The sequence below is a fragment of the Rhinichthys klamathensis genome, unplaced genomic scaffold (assembly GCF_029890125.1).
Source record: "Rhinichthys klamathensis goyatoka isolate OS25496 unplaced genomic scaffold, OSU_Roscu_1.1 h1tg000334l_1, whole genome shotgun sequence".
Taxonomy (NCBI): domain Eukaryota; kingdom Metazoa; phylum Chordata; class Actinopteri; order Cypriniformes; family Leuciscidae; genus Rhinichthys; species Rhinichthys klamathensis.
The window spans coordinates 175105-196769 of record NW_026606849.1 but is presented as its reverse complement, the minus strand read 5'-3'; the positions used below and the strand labels follow the sequence as shown (position 1 = coordinate 196769).

Sequence of the window (21665 nt, the reverse complement as noted above, 5' to 3'; positions counted from 1 at the left end):
TAAGGGTAGGGATAGGTATTGACAGGTAGGTTTAGGGTAGGGATGGGTATGGACAGGTAGGTTAAGGGTAGGGGTAGGTATGGACAGGTAGGTTTAGGGTAGGGATAGGTATGGACAGGTAGCTTTAGGGTAGGGATGGGTATGGACAGGTAGGTTAAGGGTAGGGATAGGTATGGACAGGTAGGTTTAGGGTAGGGATAGGTATGGATAGGTAGGTTTAGGGTAGGGATAGGTATGGACAGGTAGGTTTAGGGTAGGGATAAGTATGGACAGTTAGGTTTAGAGCAGGTGTGCCCAACCCTGCTCCTGCCGATCGACTGTCCTGCACAGTTCATCTCCAACCCTAATCAAACACAGCTGAAGCAACCAATTAAGGTCTTCAGGATCTGGAGCAACCAATTAAGGTCTTCAGGCTCACTTGAAAATTAAAGGCAGGTGTGTTTAATTAGGGTTGGAGATAAACTGTGCAGGACAGTCGATCGGCAGGAGCAGGGTTGGGCACCCCTGGTTTAGAGTAAGGGTAGGTATGGACGGGCAGGGATAGGTATGGACAGGTAGGTTTAGGGTAGGGGTTGGTATTGACAAGTAGGTTTAGGGTAATGATAGGTATGAACAGGTAGGTTTAGGGTAGGGGTTGTTATGGACAGGTAGGTTTAGGGTAATGATAGGTATGGACAGGTAGGTTTAGGGTAATGATCGGTATGGACAGGTAGGTTAAGGATCTATGACACAGAGTCAAAGTTCCAATTCCAAAGGGAACATCTAGGTTACGTATGTAAACCTGGTTCCCTAAGTAGGAGGCCATCATGACTAGGGCTTGCCTGCATGTCTACTTAAGACAAAAGAGTTGATGACGTGTATGACAAGCACCCTTTTAAACTCACGGGCACTCAATAATATATTTATTATTTTGTTTGGTTTCTGTAATAATTCTGCAGACATTGTGATCGTTCAAATCCAGCAAGCGAGCAATATGCAACGTCAATTGAACAGATTTAGCCATTTTAATAAAAATCCCCATCTAATTTTAATCCATGCTTGCAGTGGACAGCTCTTTGCTATTGCCAATTTTCACAAAAACCCACAAAATAACTAATAATACAGTGAACACCTGCCACAGTGATCGACTGAATTATAGGCTGGGAATAATAAATGATTAACAGCTTTGCCAAATTATGTCTGCCCAATTCGGCATGTTTCATTGCGTTTTCACAAATAAAACAATTGAAGCACTGATCAGATTTACACCACTGGCTCATGTGGTAACTGTAATGCCCACACAGTACAAAGCCTTTGTAGTCTCTCAGCCTCCTGTGACTCAAAGGTAGGCAACCTAACTTTAGTAGCAAAAAAAAGGAAATCCTTAACCTGGCTGTGAGCAAAATCCATAATGAATAGGCACACCAATAACCCCTGTAAATCACTCCTCTTAAGGGATGTCAAAGCCAACAACAAAACCATCTTAAGGGTCAGAATTCTGTCTCGAACGGAGGCCCTGTTAAACCTTCTAGTTCTAGGACTACAGATAAGCTCCAGAAGGAACACAAATTGTGCCCTCTGTACCATGACAAAAATAGCCGCCACTTGAAAGCATAGAGCCTCCTTATAGAAGGACCTCTTGAATTCAAAATGGTCTCCATAATCTCTGTAGAAAGACCAGAATTGATCAAAAGATCTCCGTTAAAAAGACAAACCCAATGTTTCCACAAGCCACATGGTGCCCAGGCCTGGACAAGTTGATGTACTCTGATTTGTTTGGAAGTCATACAAATGGCCTTCGGCCCAAAAGGGGCACTGGGGTAGTTTATATACGTGACAACGTGCATATTGTCCATCCTGATAATGTCAGAAAGGAAGGAAAACCTCCGAAATCTGTGCCCCAACCTACTGATGAGGCATTTGTTTAAAATGTTTTTAAGTGACAGACTCCACCCAATGGAAAACAGCAGAGCCATGCAGTGGGCATTTTCCTCGGCACCAAAATACTCGGACCCAGACTTAGTAAGTCAAATTCTCAGACTCAGAAAGTCTTAATTTTTCAAGACAAGCCATGACCAAAATTAACGTTAGAGATTTCTTTGTAGCCACCATTTCAATCCTGCGTAAAACGCAACAGAACAAGTCATTGATGACCAGTTTTCTTGTGTGCGTTCGTTTTTAACGGGTGTTGACTGTCGTACAGTCTGGCATTAATGACAACTGAGATCTTACAGTGTGACATGGCTTACAGCGAGGATCCTGTTCGTACAGTCTGAAAAGCAACAATCGTGAATGACTATTATAAAAAATCGTACAGTGTGCACCTGGCTTGAGGCTCATTTAGCACAGATTTCACAGGTTTCGAAAGGCACAACCCATTTGTTAGGTGATGTTAGTATCTAAGCTAGAGAGAGAGCTGTGAATTAGAGTGTGAGAGATAAAGATGAGGTTACTCAGTGACCCCGAATGCCTGGCCTCAAGAACAGAAGAGTCTGAACTATTTCTGAACTGAATATTTTTGTATTATGTTAAAGTCCCCCTGTGGTGTAAATCCAGCTTTTAATGTTGTTTATATGTCTATGTGTTTAATATGCTTTAAGACAAACCATGTGTAAGTTCATAAGTCGACAGCATTGCTGAGTATTTCCTCCGTGTCTCAAAAACACGGTTTGAAATCGCTGGTGTTTCTGACGTCACAAACGACCTTGTAACCAATCAGATCAACGTGTGATCGTCAACCAGTGGATCTCTGAGCTAAGTGAGTGAGTGGAGGCGGGGCTCATTTGCATATTCATAGAACCGCGCATACTAAATGAGGCAAGGGTGTCGAGTTACATTCAAGATATTTTAAGGCGTGAAGAAATTTTCAAGGAAAAAACTTTTAAGTATGTAATTTTGGTGATCAAAGATGAGTTGTAAGAGATACAATTATTGACTTCAGGGGGACTTTAATAATGTGAATACTAAACCAAATAAGTATGTAGACAAAGAGGACTGTTTATAAAGAGATATACATACACACACACATATATAAACCCAGTCAAATAAAATATATGTCTATGCGTCCCCGTTGGATCTGACCCTTCACAAACGCTTACTAAAGCCATGACCCAAAAGTGCACTAATGCGTGCACATGCTCACCCATTAAACACGCTAAGCAAACATGTATGTGCAGTCGCTTCAATGTAAATAATTATTTATTTATGTGTTTGTACGACAGTGTATGCATGTAAGATACAGTTTGATGAGTGCTAAGCCCTATTCGGAGTAGTTTAACATGGAGAGTTGGTGTTAAGTAATTATTACCAGAGATTCTCAGTGATTTTAGTCCCGTCCGAATGTGCATCTCAGTAATCATTACGGACAATACCAGTAAAGATTACGGCGACTTTTACCTTCTGTTAGAAGGTCCGGAAAATTGACCTCAGGTAATACTAGGGATGGGACGATTACCGGTTTCACGATAAACCACGATAAAATGTCCTGGCGGTTAGTATTATCGTTTAAAATTTAATTATCATAAAAACCGTGTTTGATTATCGTGATTTTGAAAACTCGCGGTAAATCCTGTCCAGCCAGAATCAGTCTGACGCAGGCGCGACGCGAGCAGGCGCGCAGATGCAATGTTGTTTTTTTGCGCGAGAAGACATGGCGGAAGGCAGTGACAGCGCACGGGAGATTTTTCAGCCATCCAAGAGGACAAAATCGGAGGTATGGTCGTATTTTGGCTATTACAAGAGTCCCGAGGGCAATTTAATCGAGGATGGGCACCCTGTCTGCAAATCTTGCAAGAGGAAAGTCGCTGCAAAAGGGGGAAACACGTCAAATCTGCTAAGTCATCTAACGTTACGTGACAACCACCCACTGAGTTAATTTGTACCTTAATAGCACAACTAACTTGGGCAAATAATTAGACAAAAAATTTATTGGAGATGAATTATTTAATGATCTCACTTGTAATTATTGCAAAGCTTCCGCGAAGAGAAAAGTTTTACAGCAAGTGGATTTGAGCCAAGACGATCGAACATATTCAAACTATTAAGGGTGACATTTAAGGGATAATGTATTGTATTCATTCATAGTAAACTTATTACAGTTTTATTTTTAACCACAGAAATAATTTCAGGGACATGAAATATTGAATTGTGATTAACTTAATGTTTTTAAATCTTGCCGGTTTATAAATCCATTATACAAGTTACAGTGTCCAAATCAATCGTAAAGTAAATGTGATCACTACAACAATATTGTAGTAGTATTAATACTAAATTACTCTGATTTAATTTTCAATACAATCAAAACTGAGACGCAAGACATACACATTTGAATGAAACCAGAGATTGCGTCCACGGTGATCCGAGACATGGATGTGCGCTGTATAGTGCGTTGCTATTTACAACAGTCATTATAAGTATTCCAGTAGTTTAGTCACCCTGACCCAACCAATATATTTTGTTCATTTAAAGTGTGTGCGTGCGTGCGTGTGAGTGTGTGTGAGAGAGAGAAAGCGATTTATTATTTATTAATAATAATAATAATATTCAGTCATACACACATCCATAAGTGTTATTATCATTATTAATGATAGGGTTTAATGACGGGTTCATTAAAACCTGCACTAGGAAAACTTATACCTCTCACTCTCAGGGCTCCATGTTAATGTTAATATAATGTTGATGCTTAAAAAAGTGCATATAGCTGCTAGCCTGCTAATTGTATTTTTTGTTTGTTGATTTTCAAATGTTTTCAGGGTGAGCATCAGTTCTTTTTGAACATTTCCATCTCATTTTAACAAAACCGTGATAATATTGATAATCGTGATAACTTTGGTCACTATAATCGTGATATTAAATTTTCATACCGTCCCATCCCTAGGTAATACTAATCCCGTGCAAATAGACCCGCTGTAAATTTGTAGGTAAATATTCCATCATCTCCATTTTAAAAGTAGTTTTTTGTGTGTTTTAAAGTAAGGAGGCGCTTGAAAAAGCATTCAGTTGTGTTCTAGGCAATTGAACAACAAGACAGTGGCAAAACTCAAGTGTTTCCACACACACCATTCAGATCAGAAAGAAGGTCGACAGCACTTGTTAGAGGCACGAAACTTCTTCAAATGTTAGGTAAGGACCTATTACCAACACAATCCAATCTGAAGTTAATTAATACAACGTTCGACCGGACTTATAAGATATTTTATGCCGTGCAAATTGGCCATTACTATCACAGACGTCCTGTCGTAAAATGACATTACGCCATCTAACCCTTGTAAAGCTAATCCCATCCGAATAGGGCTTAAGTCAGGGTATTTTGCTATGGTATTTAAGGCATTTTAACATTGTTTGGTTTCTAGCTGGTTACTTACTGGCCCAAGTCCGAACAGCTCAAGCCCAAGTCTCTGTGAGACACATTAGATAAAGCTGTTCTCTAGATACAGCTCGAGTCTCTCCTTTAGCGAAAGTGCAGGGGTGTAGCCACCATTATAACTGGGGGACATGATATAACTGTTGCTAACATGCTTTACCACATTGCTAGCATGTTTTAACATGTTGCTAACATGATTTAGCACTTTGATAACACGTTTTAACATGTTGCTAACATGCTTTACCACATTACTAGCATGTTTTAACATGTTGCTAACATGATTTAGCACTTTGATAACATGTTTTAACATATTGCTAACATGCTTTACCACATTGCTAGCATGTTTTAACATGTTGCTAACATGATTTAGCACTTTGATAACTCATTTTAACATGTTGCTAACATGCTTTACCACATTGCTAGCATGTTTTAACATGTTGCTAACATGATTTAGCACTTTGATAACTCATTTTAACATGTTGCTAACATGCTTTACCACATTGCTAGCATGTTTTAACATATTGCTAACATGATTTAACACTTTGATAACACGTTTTAACATGTTGCTAAAATGCTGTACCACATTTCTAGCATGTTTTAACATGTTGCTAACATGATTTAGCACTTTGATAACACATTTTAACATGTTGCTAACATGCTTTACCACATTGCTAGCATGTTTTAACATGTTGCTAACATGATTTAGCACTTTGTTAGCATGTTTCGAGTCTCTCCTTTAGCGCAAGTTCAGGGGTGTAGTCACCATTATAACTGGGGGACATGGGCCCTTTACTTTAGATATTTATTAAGGGAAAAAAAAATATCTAGAGCTGTAAAATTACAATTTTATGACCAAACAGAAGCTTCTATGATCCTGATGCAAATCAAGTACTATGTAAGTTACTGAGGGAAAGTTAAGACTCTGATAAGGTTAATAATGTTTTAACTTTTCAGATCATTCCTACATACCTTTTCCTCACCCGTTTAATCATACACCAGGCAGAAACAATAAGTCACGAAGTATGTGTCAAAGTTTAATACTTAGGTTTATTTAACTCACCTTAACACCATCAGGCTTCTTGTATGGATTCTTGCCTGTTGAGTGACACGAAAAAATGAATGTGAACATGAAGAGGGATAGAAAGAGGAAAGGATCGGGGGCAAAATAATACAAAATAAGAATCCACAGTTTTAATCAGTGTGCGTTACGGATTCGTGATTCATTGGCTTCGAAATCAAAACCTCTGAATGAATCGTAATCAAAGATTTGCATAATATAATGAAATATGATTGAGAAGCATATTAAATATTTATTTGTGTCGGTAGAGTTAAAAAACTGAATTTGTAATAAGACATTGAAAAGGGAAATGCTTCTTATGAGACGCTTTGTGATGCACAATTTGATCCAAAAAAATATATATAGTGATTATTTTGATGCATATCGTGATTGCAATTTGAAGCGTGATGTGATGTATATAATATTGCTGTAATAATAAGCTATTATTAGCACAATACGGCAAAAAGCACACTGAAATAACCCATTCACTTGGAAATATAGTGCATGGACACTACAATTTTATTTATTAAATCCTCGACCTTAAATCAACTAATCTTGCAGCCCATCTTCAATCATATCTGACATGTTTTACAACTTCTGAAGCATAAAAAGAGCAAATCTCTTTACATGATTCAATGAACAAACAACTATTAAATAGCAAATGTAAAGTAAAGTGAAGGGTTTCTTACTTGAGAAGTTTCGAGTAGCCAGCATGGTCGTCAGGATCGCTCCCTAAACCCGAGAGAACATAGGAAAAGCTCAACTTTAACACATTAACTGCGTGACATATTAGCCAGCCCTAGTGGATAACACTAAATCCAGCCGGTTAAAGTATGTCATGTTTGAGAAGCGTGAGTCAATATGAAACCAAAATGTACATGATTTATTTACATAATGTTTCTTAACCTTTGTATACATGATTATCTTCATAACCTTTCATTAGAATTCAACCCTTGCCCTCCTAACATCTCTTATAGTGACTTTCCTTTCACAATTCTATTCATTTCTAATGGATAACGCTCAACCCCACACTATTTCCTCAATGAATATCCTGATTCGCATGGAAATACATCAGATTATGGAAGCAACATGGCTTAACATTTCATTTCTTTTAATTAACCTATCTTAACCCTTACTTTAACTTAACTTTAACTTTTAAAGGTGTGTCCCTTACAAACAAAAGGTGTCACGATGTTGATGTCATGGTATTGTTTGAGGACCCTGGAGTGGTTATGATTGGTCAGCATTAATTATAACTAGATGAGAGAAGTTTGATGACAAACTTTGACGTTGGCTTGGCAAAAGCCTTGTCTGAAAATCTTAAATAACTTTGAAAAGTTTTTACGAAGTCAAAATGTTAACAAATTTTAGGACATTGCTAACATGATTCAAGCATGATTACCACATTGCTAGCATGTTTAAATATGTTGCTAACATGATTTAGCACTGTGTTAGCATGTTTCTAACATGATTTAACACATTGTTAGGATATTTTAGCATTTCGCTACCATTATTTAGTATTATGCTAACATGTTGCTAGCATTATTTAACACGTTGATAACATGTTGCTAACATGATTTACCACATTGCTAGCATATAAAATGTTGCTAACATGATTTAGCACTGTGTTAGCATGTTTCTAACATGATTTAACACATTGTTAGGATATTTTAGCATTTCGCTACCATTATTTAGTATGGTGCTAACATGTTGCTAGCATTATTTAGCACATTGATAACATGTTGCTAACATGATTTACCACATTGCTAGCATATAAAATGTTGCTAACATGATTTAGCACATTGATAACACGTTTTAACATGATTTAACACATTGTTAGGATATTTTAGCATTTCGCTACCATTATTTAGTATGGTGCTAGCATGTTGCTAACATGATTTAGCACATTGATAACATGTTGCTAACATGATTTATCACATTGCTAGCATGTTTTAACATGTTCCTAACATGATTTAGCACTTTGATAGCATGTTTTAATATGTTGCTAACATGATTTAGCACTGTGTTAGCATGTTTCTAACATGATTTAACACATTGTTAGGATATTTTAGCATTTCGCTACCATTATTTAGTATGGTGCTAACATGTTGCTAGCATTATTTAGCACATTGATAACATGTTGCTAACATGATTTACCACATTGCTAGCATATAAAATGTTGCTAACATGATTTAGCACATTGATAACACGTTTTAACATGATTTAACACATTGTTAGGATATTTTAGCATTTCGCTACCATTATTTAGTATGGTGCTAGCATGTTGCTAACATGATTTAGCAAATTGATAACATGTTGCTAACATGATTTATCACATTGCTAGCATGTTTTAACATGTTCCTAACATGATTTAGCACTTTGATAACACGTTTTAACATGTTGCTAACATGATTTATCACATTGCTAGCATGTTTTAACATGTTCCTAACATGATTTAGCACTTTGATAACACGTTTTAACATGTTGCTAACATGATTTATCACATTGCTAGCATGTTTTAACATGTTCCTAACATGATTTAGCACTTTGATAACACGTTTTAACATGTTGCTAACATGCTTTACCACATTGTTAGGATATTTTAGCATTTCGCTAGCATTATTTAGTATGGTGCTAGCATGATTTAATATGTTTCTTGTATGTTTCTATCATGAACTAGTACATTACTTAGGCTATATGTTTTAGCACATTGCTAGCAAGTTGTACCATCTAGGCATTATTTAACATGTTGCTAGCATGTTTCTAGCATGATTTTGGTTTTAAACAGTAGATCTTTGTAGATGGCTGAGTAAGCGTGTGTTTCTCACTTTAAGCTTCCTCCTGGCGTTGAACTTCTTCAGGCACTCCACCGTCTCCTGGCGGTGCATCATGGACGCCACCGTCGAGCGTTGCTGCAAACAAACAGGGGAACAATAGCCTACATTTACAACTATTTTAAGATCTAGCAGTTAAAATCTCTCTTTGTAGGCAAAAACAAAACAAAACATAAAATAGGATTAAGATGTGTACATTTTCTTATTTGTTCAAATATCATATTGCATGTTTTTATTGAAATATATACATGCATGTGTGTGTATTAATACAAAGTAATTATACACAGTACACACACATATTATGTAAACACTTATTTTGGATGCGATTAATCATTGCACAGCCCTAATATATGTATATATACTGTATATAAAACATTGTAAGTCTATGTCCCCCTTTAGCTATATATCAGTGAATGTGTGTGTGTGTGTGTGTGTTTGAAACCACGACTGAAATACACTGTTTTATGTGGTATCAAATCAAATGTGTGTGTGTGTTTGTGTGTGTACATACACAGATCCAGGGGTGTTTGAGGGCCTGTGTGTGTGTGTGTGTGTGTACATACACAGATCCAGGGGTGTTTGAGGGCCTGTGTGTGTGTGTGTGTGTGTACATACACAGATCCAGGGGTGTTTGAGGGCCTGTGTGTGTGTGTGTGTGTGTACATACACAGATCCAGGGGTGTTTGAGGGCCTCAGCTGCTGTGATGCGTTTGACAGGGTTTATAGTCAACATCTTGTTGATCAGATCTTTGGCCTCTGGTGTCACTGTGTCCCACTCAGGAGAGGGAAACTAGGGAAAGAACACACACACACACACACACACACACAGAGAGACCATCAGCTTGACAGGAAAGAGAGTGTGTGAGATAAGTTTTAAAAACCACTGACACGAAAAACACAGTGATGTGATGTGAACTATATAATCTCGGCCTCCTAATAATGTACTTTTCTTCAATAACTCTTTTGTTTCATTAATACAGTGTTTACTTTTTCCCTTGATTTACTGGAAGTGGAAGTGAAACGTGACAACATGCCCCAATCTCACAGATTAAAATGTTTTCTGATCTAATCCAAAAAGACAAACTAAAATAATTTGTCAATAAAATACAATTTTTTAGCTTTTTTCATATAAAATGGTCTTTTTTTAATATTTAAAAATAAACTAATTTTTGATTTTGACAACAAACACCGCAAAACACAGCTATACAGCATATTCAAAACATAATAATTAATAATTTCTGAACATTGAGACTCAGTCTTTATTCACCTTTTTTTCAACGTTTCTCAATAGAATTCATAAAAGTATATAATATAATATAATATAAAATTATAACACAATATAATATAATATAAAATTATAATATAATATAAAACAAAGAAATATAATATAATATAAATATATAATATAATATAAAATAAAAAATATAATATACAATAATATATAATATAAAATTATAATATAATATATTATAATAATATATAATATAATATAAAATAAAATTATAATAATATAATATAATATAATAGTTCTAATAGGGGCCCATTGTAACGCCGTGTGACAACATGCCCCGCCTGAGCAACTGAGCTTTAAACCCGGCGAGTGTTTCTGCTGTTAGATCAGCATTAAAGAACGATCTCAACTGTTAAATAACAGATATAAGATTAAAATAATATCATATTTGACAGTATTTGGTTCAAGAATTTGTATTCTGAGCCACAAAACCAATGGAGCGTTTACTCTCTCCCGATCTGATGGAGATTTGCCTAAATCAAAACCAATCATACAAACGTATGATGTGCAATATTCTCTTTATTAACTGTGTGCGTGTATAACTAGTATAATAATCATATATAGTGGCAGCGAGGTCATATCTGACACTGGTAGTGTGTGTCCGGACTCTCACATCGTACGCGCCGGCTTTAATCTGCTGGTAAAGCCGATGCTGGTCCTCGTCCCAGAAAGGAGGATAACCCACGAGAAGGATGTAAAGGATCACACCTGTCAATCACAAATCAGAAACATGTGTGTAGGTATGAAGAATATGATATTAATATACACACAAGTCATTATATGTTACACTGGTTTGTCTGAATACTCGACTCTGATTGGCTGGAAGACAACTGGGGTGCAGATAGTCACACCGTATGACTATTATAAGTGTATAAATCATGATTATGGATATTAACAGACATACTTTGTACATTTTCCCAGTGTGATTTTTTAACTGGGCTTGAACTTTTTTCTCTCTTGTTTCCCCCTAAAACAAAAGTGCGGTCGGCGGAGGAATAACACGATCGATCGCTCATCTAATCACAGACGCTCAATGGGTTTGCAGTTCCAGCAAGAATAGAAAACATCATTTGCTAACTGGTTCCTCATGATTTCATTCACTCTATTCACTCATTTCACAGATTATTAAACGCTCATGCAACGGCAAGCTTTACATTCGATGAAAAGGCTTTTATTGAGATTGAATAAAACATGTCTCCCATTTCTATCAAACTGTAACGTTCATTAAACGTTTAACCCTCTGGTGCTCTTCCCTCCTGATCAGACATGTTTGATAATGTTTTTTATTTCATATTTTCTATTTTTAGGGGATTTTATGGTACTAAATTATATTTAGCAGTAGTTATTCACTTTTTGAGCATAGACCTGAAAATGAAAGATCATAAATCTTGAATGAAAAGACATTTGGCAGATTATTGCTGAAGTGTAAAAGTTTTTTTTTTTTTTTTTAGTGAACTTAAAAAAAGTCACTGTATCGAATTTTACGTTTATTGTAATAAAAATGCACAAAAATACAATTTGATAAAAAAAAAAAAAGAAATGTATATAACTTTACAAAACAATCAAAACAACAATCTAAACAAGTTCAAGTTACAAATTTGAGGTTGATATCTCAAGAACTGAGCTCTCGGTGAGATGTTGTTGGGCGCAGTACCGAACGCTTCCACTAGAGGAAACTCGTTTCCCATTAATCCAGTAGCACCTCATTGCAGTACACGAGATCCAGGGGGCGGAGATGGGTAGGATTAGGGGCGGAGATGGGTAGGTTTAGGGGGGGGTTAGGGATCAGGGGGTGGCAATGAGTAGGTTTAGGGGTGGGGTTAGGGATCAGGGGGTGGAGATGGGTAGGTTTAGGGGGGGGGTTAGGGATCAGGGGGCGGAGATGGGTAGGTTTAGGGGCGGAGATGGGTAGGTTTAGGGGGGGGTTAGGGATCAGGGGGCGGAGATGAGTAGGATTAGGGGCGGAGATGGGTAGGTTTAGGGGGGGGTTAGGGATCAGGGGGCGGAGATGGGTAGGTTTAGGGGGGGGTTAGGGATCAGGGGGCGGAGATGAGTAGGATTAGGGGCGGAGATGAGTAGGTTTAGGGGTGGGGTTAGGGATCAGGGGGCGGAGATGAGTAGGATTGGGGCGGAGATGAGTAGGTTTAGGGGTGGGGTTAGGGATCAGGGGGTGGAGTTAGGGTTAGGGATCAGGGGGCGGAGATGGGTAGGATTAGGGGCGGAGATGAGTAGGTTTAGGGGTGGGGTTAGGGATCAGGGGGTGGAGATGGGTAGGTTTAGGGGTGGGGTTAGGGATCAGGGGGTGGAGATGGGTAGGTTTAGGGGTGGGGTTAGGGATCAGGGGGTGGAGATGGGTAGGTTTAGGGGTGGGGTTAGGGATCAGGGGGCAGAGATGGGTAGGTTTAGGGGTGGGGTTAGGGATCAGGGGGCGGAGATGAGTAGGATTAGGGGCGGAGATGAGTAGGTTTAGGGGTGGGGTTAGGGATCAGGGGGCGGAGATGAGTAGGATTAGGGGTGGAGATGAGTAGGTTTAGGGGTGGGGTTAGGGATCAGGGGGTGGAGTTAGGGTTAGGGATCAGGGCGGGGAGATGGGTAGGATTAGGGGCGGAGATGAGTAGGTTTAGGGGTGGGGCTAGGGATCAGGGGGCGGAGATAGGGTAGGATTAGGGGTGGGGTTAGGGATCAGGGGGCGGAGATGAGTAGGATTAGGGGCGGAGATGAGTAGGTTTAGGGGTTAGGGTTAGGGATCAGGGGGGAGATGGGTAGGATTAGGGGTGGGGTTAGGGATCATGGGGCGGAGATGAGTAGGATTAGGGGCGGAGAGGAGTAGGTTTAGGGGTGGGGCTAGGGATCAGGGGGCGGAGATAGGGTAGGATTAGGGATCAGGGGGCGGAGATGAGTAGGATTAGGGGTGGGGCTAGGGATCAGGGGGCGGAGATGAGTAGGATTAGGGGTGGGGCTAGGGATCAGGGGGCGGAGATAGGGTAGGATTAGGGATCAGGGGGCGGAGATGAGTAGGATTAGAGGCGGAGATGAGTAGGTTTAGGGGTGGGGCTAGGGATCAGGGGGCGGAGATAGGGTAGGATTAGGGGTGGAGTTAGGGATCAGGGGGTGGAGATGGGTAGGTTTAGGGGTGGGGTTAGGGATCAGGGGGCAGAGATGGGTAGGTTTAGGGGTGGGGTTAGGGATCAGGGGGCGGAGATGAGTAGGATTAGGGGCGGAGATGAGTAGGTTTAGGGGTGGGGTTAGGGATCAGGGGGCGGAGATGAGTAGGATTAGGGGTGGAGATGAGTAGGTTTAGGGGTGGGGTTAGGGATCAGGGGGTGGAGTTAGGGTTAGGGATCAGGGCGGGGAGATGGGTAGGATTAGGGGCGGAGATGAGTAGGTTTAGGGGTGGGGCTAGGGATCAGGGGGCGGAGATAGGGTAGGATTAGGGGTGGGGTTAGGGATCAGGGGGCGGAGATGAGTAGGATTAGGGGCGGAGATGAGTAGGTTTAGGGGTTAGGGTTAGGGATCAGGGGGGAGATGGGTAGGATTAGGGGTGGGGTTAGGGATCATGGGGCGGAGATGAGTAGGATTAGGGGCGGAGAGGAGTAGGTTTAGGGGTGGGGCTAGGGATCAGGGGGCGGAGATAGGGTAGGATTAGGGATCAGGGGGCGGAGATGAGTAGGATTAGGGGTGGGGCTAGGGATCAGGGGGCGGAGATGAGTAGGATTAGGGGTGGGGCTAGGGATCAGGGGGCGGAGATAGGGTAGGATTAGGGATCAGGGGGCGGAGATGAGTAGGATTAGAGGCGGAGATGAGTAGGTTTAGGGGTGGGGCTAGGGATCAGGGGGCGGAGATAGGGTAGGATTAGGGGTGGAGTTAGGGATCAGGGGGTGGAGATGGGTAGGTTTAGGGGTGGGGTTAGGGATCAGGGGGCGGAGATGAGTAGGTTTAGGGGTGGGGCTAGGGATCAGGGGCGGAGATAGGGTAGGATTAGGGGTGGAGTTAGGGATCAGGGGGTGGAGATGGGTAGGTTTAGGGGTGGAGTTAGGGATCAGGGGGTGGAGATGGGTAGGTTTAGGGGTGGGGTTAGGGATCAGGGGGTGGAGATGGGTAGGTTTAGGTATATGTAAGGTGGGAGGAGTTGGATCTGGGTTGGACTCCTCCCCCTGGATTTCGTGTTCTGCAGTGAGGACCATCTCCATTAATTTCCAATTTTTGACTCAGAGGAGCACAAGCCTATTTCTTTCAGGACCATTTAACCTTTTCGAATCAAGTCCATGATTTGTGTGTGTGTGTGTTTGTGTGTATGTTCAGCAAGTGCCAAAACCTTTACCAAGTTTTGTACGATGAAGTAAAAAAACGAAACAATAAAAACATTAAATTTTTTGCCCGCAGAGCACCAGAGGGTTAAGCTAACGTATAATACACTTAATGAACATGCAAGTATATTTATTCGTTTTTTCCAGCCAGTTCAGTTATAATTATATAGCAAAAACAAAATAAATGTGAGTCTTAGTGTTTTGAATTAGCAGTGCAACTAGACATACAAGGCTAAGAATCTGCTATGTTAAGAAGTTATGTACAGATATACAACTTATAAGTATTCATTACTTCTGCCTTAAATTATATCACTGTTTAAATTAACACATTTTTCGCTGTGATTAAGTATATGTACATTTCTGAAATACATAACTTAGTCTCCTCTGATAGCAGATCTCTGTAAACTGTAACGTGGACTTTTTCTGTAAAGCTGCTGTGAAATGATGTGTGTTGTGAAAATAAATGTGAAATGAATTGCAGTGAAGTTAATCGCCGCACCACATGCCCACATGTCCACCGGTTTGCCGTACGGCTCCTTCCTCAGCACTTCGGGAGACAGATATCCCGGTGTTCCAGCAAACCCTGTACCGACACAAAATAGCACAACCTCATTTAAACTTAACTGAGTTAACTTTTTTCTTTTTTTTACAGTCTACAAAATGAGCTCCCCCTGAATTATCCTAAGTACAATTTACTTAAGGCATTTTAGTCTTTGGATTGCAGCCTAATTCTAAAATATCTTCCATCCCTGACGTCCCGTCAAACCCCCGAGGCGCCGCCGCCGTAATGAGAGCAAAGCCCCAGAGATCGCTGCAATTAATGCTAACAAGATCAGGGTTTGTCCAGAAGTTAAACTAATTACACAACACCCGCGTAAAACTTAATCCTCATTTTCTGTGATTAAATCAATTTTAGACACGAAGGAAAGAGGCAAAAGCTACTTAGATAAAGATTATTAATGTCTTTAAAAGGTGTGCGATTGATACAAGACATTTTCGGTGTATTTTTTTTAAAATCAGAACATAATGTGAAAATAATAAAATCACGTTCTTTATACTATACCAAAACGGGATGGACATGCACTAACATCACCAGAGAAGAGTTATGAAACAACTTATGAAAATAGCTGTCAGTTTTTGCATAATGAAATAAAATTGCATCAACATCTCAAGCATTTCCAGAAAAAATGCAGATTTGAGAAATATTAAAATAGAAGTGAACCATATTCACCTCTTTCTTTTTTTTTTCAGAGTAAAATCTTAGCTACATGAATGTGAATTGATAAGCTTATAAATGTTCTCGGATTATGTCATTCTCCATTTTGACTTGTTAGCACACTGCATATTTAAACATATATACATGTACAGGTGAAACTAATATATTATATAGACTCATTACATGCAAAGTGAGATATTTCAAGCCTTTATTTGTTATAATTGTGATGATTATGGATTACAGATATGAAAACCTTTTCACAATATTCTAATTTTAAATTTGGGGTTTTCATATCTGTAAGCCATAATCATCACAATTATAACAAATAAAGGCTTGAAATATCTCACTTTGCATGTAATGAGTCTATATAATATATTAGTTTCACCTTTTAAGTTGAATTAGTGAAAAATGAACTTTTGCACCATATTCAAATTTTTCGAGTTTCACCTGTATATTAATGTACTTACAGTAGTTACGGTTAAGAGTTAGTAATTATGCATATGTTACTGTTATTACTATAGTCAGTAAGTGTAATAATTGTACTGTAACTATACGTCATCTTAAAATAAAGTGTTACCATACATTAGGTAATATATTAACGAACATGAACTAACCATGAGCAATACATTTGTTACTGTATTAGTTCATCTTTGTGAATGTTAGATACGAACCGAACCAGGCCTGCTGGTCTCCCTGCACCTCGATGGCCAGCCCGAAGTCGGCCAGCTTCACCGCCGCGCCCTTCAGTTTGCTGGCTAGGAGAAGGTTCTCTGGCTTTGGGCGACAGACAAAACAAAAGTCATTGTGTATTGAGAGATTGAGAGACTCATGCTAATTACCACATGTCATCAATCGTCTTCAGTGAACGATGTCTCATGACGCAGTGCTTCTCAACTGTGGGACGAGAGGCTTTCGTCTTCCTCACGCTCTCAGATCAAATGTAATGATACTAAAACCGCCAGTAGGTGGCGGCAAAACATTGTTTTATTGAGTGAGTCATTGAATCACTCACACGATTCGGTTAAAGCGGTCCTTGATTATGATTTCACTTTTCTAACTTTAGTTAGTGTGTAATGTTGCTGTTTGAGCGTAAACAACATCTGCACAGTTACGACGCTCAAGGAGATAGGAGAGATTTGCTTTACAGAAATCACTTTTTAAGGACTACAACAAACGGCTGGTGGAACTACAAGAGCTTCTTCACGGTTAGTGACATCACTAGCCCTAAATTTACATAAACCCCGCCCCCAGAACACGATTTATAGATTATCATGACAGAATATGCTAATCAATGACTGGAAGATCGTTAACTCCACATCAGCTTCATAAATTCATCAACTATCGATTCAGAAATGTCCTGTTGCTCTACATGTCGTCACTTCTTCTGGAGTCTCTCCATCATTATCTGACTGCGGTTTGAACATAAAAGACTAAAAGTTTTTGAAATTTTCAGTGCATGTTTGTGTGAGGTAATCGAAGCTGAAACACACACACACACACTGGTAAAAGGACACGAGCTCTTGAAGCTCCGCCCACTGTGCCGGGAGCAGCGGCTCATTTGCATTTAAAGGGACACACAAAAACGGTGCGTTTTTGCTCACCATCAAAAAGTGACAATTTTAACATGCTATATAAAAATATTCAGGGACAAAGCTCTTTTTCGAGTGCAAGCGGAAACCCTTTCTGTTTCGAGCGAAACGCGTAAAAAATAGCAAAGGCCGGAAATCTTTAGGAATTCAAAGCAAGCGAATTGGTTAACACACACACAAGGGCCCACTTTATGTAACATACACATACATTTTAGGAATATCACTGATAAATAAACAGTGTAAGGTCAGGCTATTAAATGGCAGACCCAATTTTGTTTTTCAAAATTCAATAAAGTTAGCAACAGTCATCACAAATATAGAATCGGTAGTCTTCAGGGTTACTAACATGAACTGCTAATAAAACATATGGACACAGAATAAGCATCATATCTGCATGCAAAACCTTCCCAGTAATTTATTGGTACTTATTTAGTAACTTCATGACTTACTGTTTTACTGCGACGTTGCATGCTTGCAATTTCACTTGCGCTTTATATATAACGTTAGTGAATCATATACAGCACTTGAAGTGTGAGCACCGAGAGAACATTATAACGTGTAATAACTTTGTTTTTCTGAAGTGAGAGACTTTTTGTTTCGAAAGTAACGTTAGAAAAATGACACTGAAAACGTTTCATCTCACCGCATTTACTTGATGAGGACAGCGCGTTTTTCTCTGACAGAAATCAACAGCTTTCATGCACGCCTTTCAAAATAAAAGTCTTTTTAACTTTTAATAAACATTTGATGCTGTTGTTTCTTCGACTGCACTCTCCGCGACCCACCAGTTGAGAAACACTGTCTGTCATAGAAGACTTGGGTCAAAAAAAAAAACATGAATACTTTCTTTCAAAATTGATTTCAAATTATTTTTCATTTGTTATATATATATAATATATATATGTTTGAACCAAGTCTTCCAAAAAAGTCTCTAGGGTTACGCAGAACTGAGAATAGACTTAAATGACTGAGCAACAGGTAACATTTACAATGTAGAATTATGTTGAAGCTGTAATAGAACTGTTGCATTCAAATCCATTAAAAACAAAGGATGTTTGTTTCATTAGAAAGTTCTGAAAAACACATCTTTTATGTTTGTGCATGTGATTTTTTATTATGTTTTTCACAAATGTAATAATATGCATGTGAATCTTTGCAAAAATAATTATTTGTAAAAAATGTAATAGGTCAAACTCTGCATAACTCATTAAGACTGAAGTAAATAATGATTCAACTCGCACAGAAATCATGAAAATGTATGATTTGTTTTATGAAAGAAAGAAATAATTAACTAAAGCACAAACCGAGCACTTCAAACATACATATACTGAAAACTTCTAGACAACCCCTTTCATACGAGCCTTGTTTATGAATGTATACATTCATAGTTACAATAATTACTGATATACATCTATTATTTATGGCAATGGTATTAAAAAAAAATCATCAACAAATAGATTTCACTTTTTTAGCTTAGAATTGATTATCGTCATCAAATCGAAGGGACTCTTATGTCAGGGGAGTCTAGAAAGAGCAGACACAACCCATTATAACACAAGGGCAACACCTGAGGACATAAGGCTATTCGTCAGTTCGGTTAGTTGCATTAGTTAGATCAAGGCGCTAACATGCTAGAGAGTCATGCAGTCATTACTTTATCAACACAAACTTTAATAGTACAGTGGACAATCGATCATCCAGCTCAGAATCCAATCGGATATGCAAATAATCGGATTTGCACTGACAGTGTGAATAACCGTAACCCGGCCCAAGTCAAAAGAGCCCGAAGAGTAGCGAGAGTAAAATGGCGGTGCTCAAGATCTCAAAAAACATTCTTCAGAACATGTTGATTCGGAAAGCCAATGCTTTTGTGAGATGCAAACCTCGCACGTTAATGTGCACTTGCTCGTTTACACTCGAAGGTGATTGGGCTCTCAGGCGAGATCATACCGATGTACATAACGTGACATACGTGACCTATAGACGTGTCCCCCAGATGAGGAGTGCACTGTCACCAATTTCACGACAGCAAAATCATATGGATCTTTCTACAGATGTCCTTCGGTGGGGTTGTTAACCTCTTCCTTCCCTCGCGGGTCAAAATGACCCGAAGCCCTGAAATTATACTTAATTTCTTTTTTTGTCCAGAAAACCGATTTTATTTCATTATGAAAATATTTTTTAATGCAATTTTTTGGATATTTTTTTATTTATTTACCTTTAAATTACAAGATTTGATCAATAAGCACATTCCTCGCATTCTTCCAACTTAAATCCAAAATAACTCACAATTTTATGCATAAAGCTTTTAGTTCAGCTCAAAAATCTTCCATTGGGTGTCTTTGCCGACCTCTTGTGTAAAAACAAATATATTTCATGACTCTTGCCACTAGATGGCCTAATGCTACGTTCACACCGGACGCGAATAGCGCGTCAGGCGCGAGTGATTTCAATGTTAAGTCAATGCAAAGACGCGTTACGCGCGTAAAAAATTCCTGCGGCGCGAATGAGGCGTAGAGCGCGGCGCGGTAGACGCGAATACGCCTCGTTCGCGCGAATTAAGCGTCTGGTGCGTTACGCGCGAATGATTTAGTTAGTGCTATTTGTGCATTCACGCGTTTGACGCGAATTCGCGTCTGCCGCCCGAGTTGAAAAATCTGAACTTCTGCGTCAATTCGCGCCGCGTTAACCAATCAGGAGCCTGCTTGCTGCTGTCACGTGGTGAAGTGACAGTTTATAATGTTATTTTATGTTTGGCCTCAATAAACTATTTTGTAATATGACAAAAATACTTGGTGTGCAAAGCAAATCTTTCACATAAAAACTCGATTTCAATATATGAGAGATAATCATTTTGTATTGAATGCTATTTATTCCATATCTATTCTATGAAACATTATTATTCTAATGTAAAGACAACAAACACAATTTAGTGTATAAAAACTTTTTAAAAAATCACAGGACAGGTTTCACTTTTGGAGGCTCCATTTATTATCAAAACAAACATAAATGACAGATTAGGTGTGTGCGGGCGAGGGTGAACCTCGCGCCGGGCTGTAGAGCGCAGGCTCGACGGGCATAGACCACTCGAGGCCGAGGGCTTATACGGCCTACGCTGTCCTCCTCAGCGTCCTCACCGTTAGGTCCACCAAACCTAGCTCCTGGCAAATTGTGAAACTCCTGAAACCCTCCGGAGGCTCTGGTGGACCCGAGTACAGCGACGATGTCCCCTACGCAGCTGTTTCTGCTCTCCAGAGCATATACGAGCGGTGACTCTCTCGAATAATGCTAAAGCTAATGCTCGATAAACATCTAAAAAGATGGCCGCCAAAGGGTTTCGAAACTTTCGCCTCTGACGCGCGTAAATTTCGCTTCAACTTTTGTTTTTACGCGCGTCAATTTCGCAATTGACACGCGAATTAACACAAAGTGGTCAAGCGTCAAACTAGACGCGGTAGACGGTGTGAACGTAGCATAATAGCGCTATATGGAGCAGAGGAGCTGTTCCGCTGGGTCCTAAAGTCCTTTCCTTTAATATGCATTCAGATCCACATGAAGACATTATAAAATAGTTTTTTGGTAAAGTTTTAGCATTTTTAGTTGGAATTTTGAGCATTTTTAGGTTTTTGTATGTGTACAAGGACTTCAATGGAAATAAGATAATGCAACTTTATTGTGTTATCCTTGACAAAGAAGTCCTGCTACTTTAATTGTTACTGTAACTCAACTCCACTACTGAAGCATTCCACGCATTCACTCATTCCTAAGGGGGTCAAATTGACCCACGAGGGACGGATTTGTTACTTTTGTGAATTTCAACCACAATTTATTTTTTTTATTTTTTTGTGGTTCAAGTGCAACAAAAGTCATGTGGTCTTGGACTCCTCTGATAAACAATTTATTTTATTTTATTTAAAAAAACCAAAAACAATTCCAGGTCAAATGACCCGAGGGAAGGATGAATGGTGAAACACTGCAAATGGGAGTGTCCTGGACACAGTGTCGAGTCTTTCTAGTTTTAGCAAGAAAC

The 21665-nt window shown here is 39.3% G+C and overlaps 1 protein-coding gene across 15 annotated transcripts in view; it reads right to left on the bottom strand.

The window, feature by feature from the left end:
- Positions 1 to 21665, bottom strand: part of camk2d1 (calcium/calmodulin-dependent protein kinase (CaM kinase) II delta 1) — a 381234-nt gene that overhangs the window by 314819 nt on the left and 44750 nt on the right. For all 15 annotated transcript variants that reach the window (XM_056272326.1, XM_056272313.1, XM_056272328.1 and 12 more), the window contains exons 7-13: positions 16718 to 16820; positions 15330 to 15413; positions 11137 to 11231; positions 9900 to 10022; positions 9227 to 9310; positions 7088 to 7130; positions 6402 to 6436 (exon numbers count right to left, since the gene is read on the bottom strand). In XM_056272326.1, coding sequence (XP_056128301.1) covers positions 6402 to 6436; positions 7088 to 7130; positions 9227 to 9310; positions 9900 to 10022; positions 11137 to 11231; positions 15330 to 15413; positions 16718 to 16820 — 567 coding nt within the window. The remainder of the gene's footprint in view (positions 1 to 6401; positions 6437 to 7087; positions 7131 to 9226; positions 9311 to 9899; positions 10023 to 11136; positions 11232 to 15329; positions 15414 to 16717; positions 16821 to 21665) is intronic.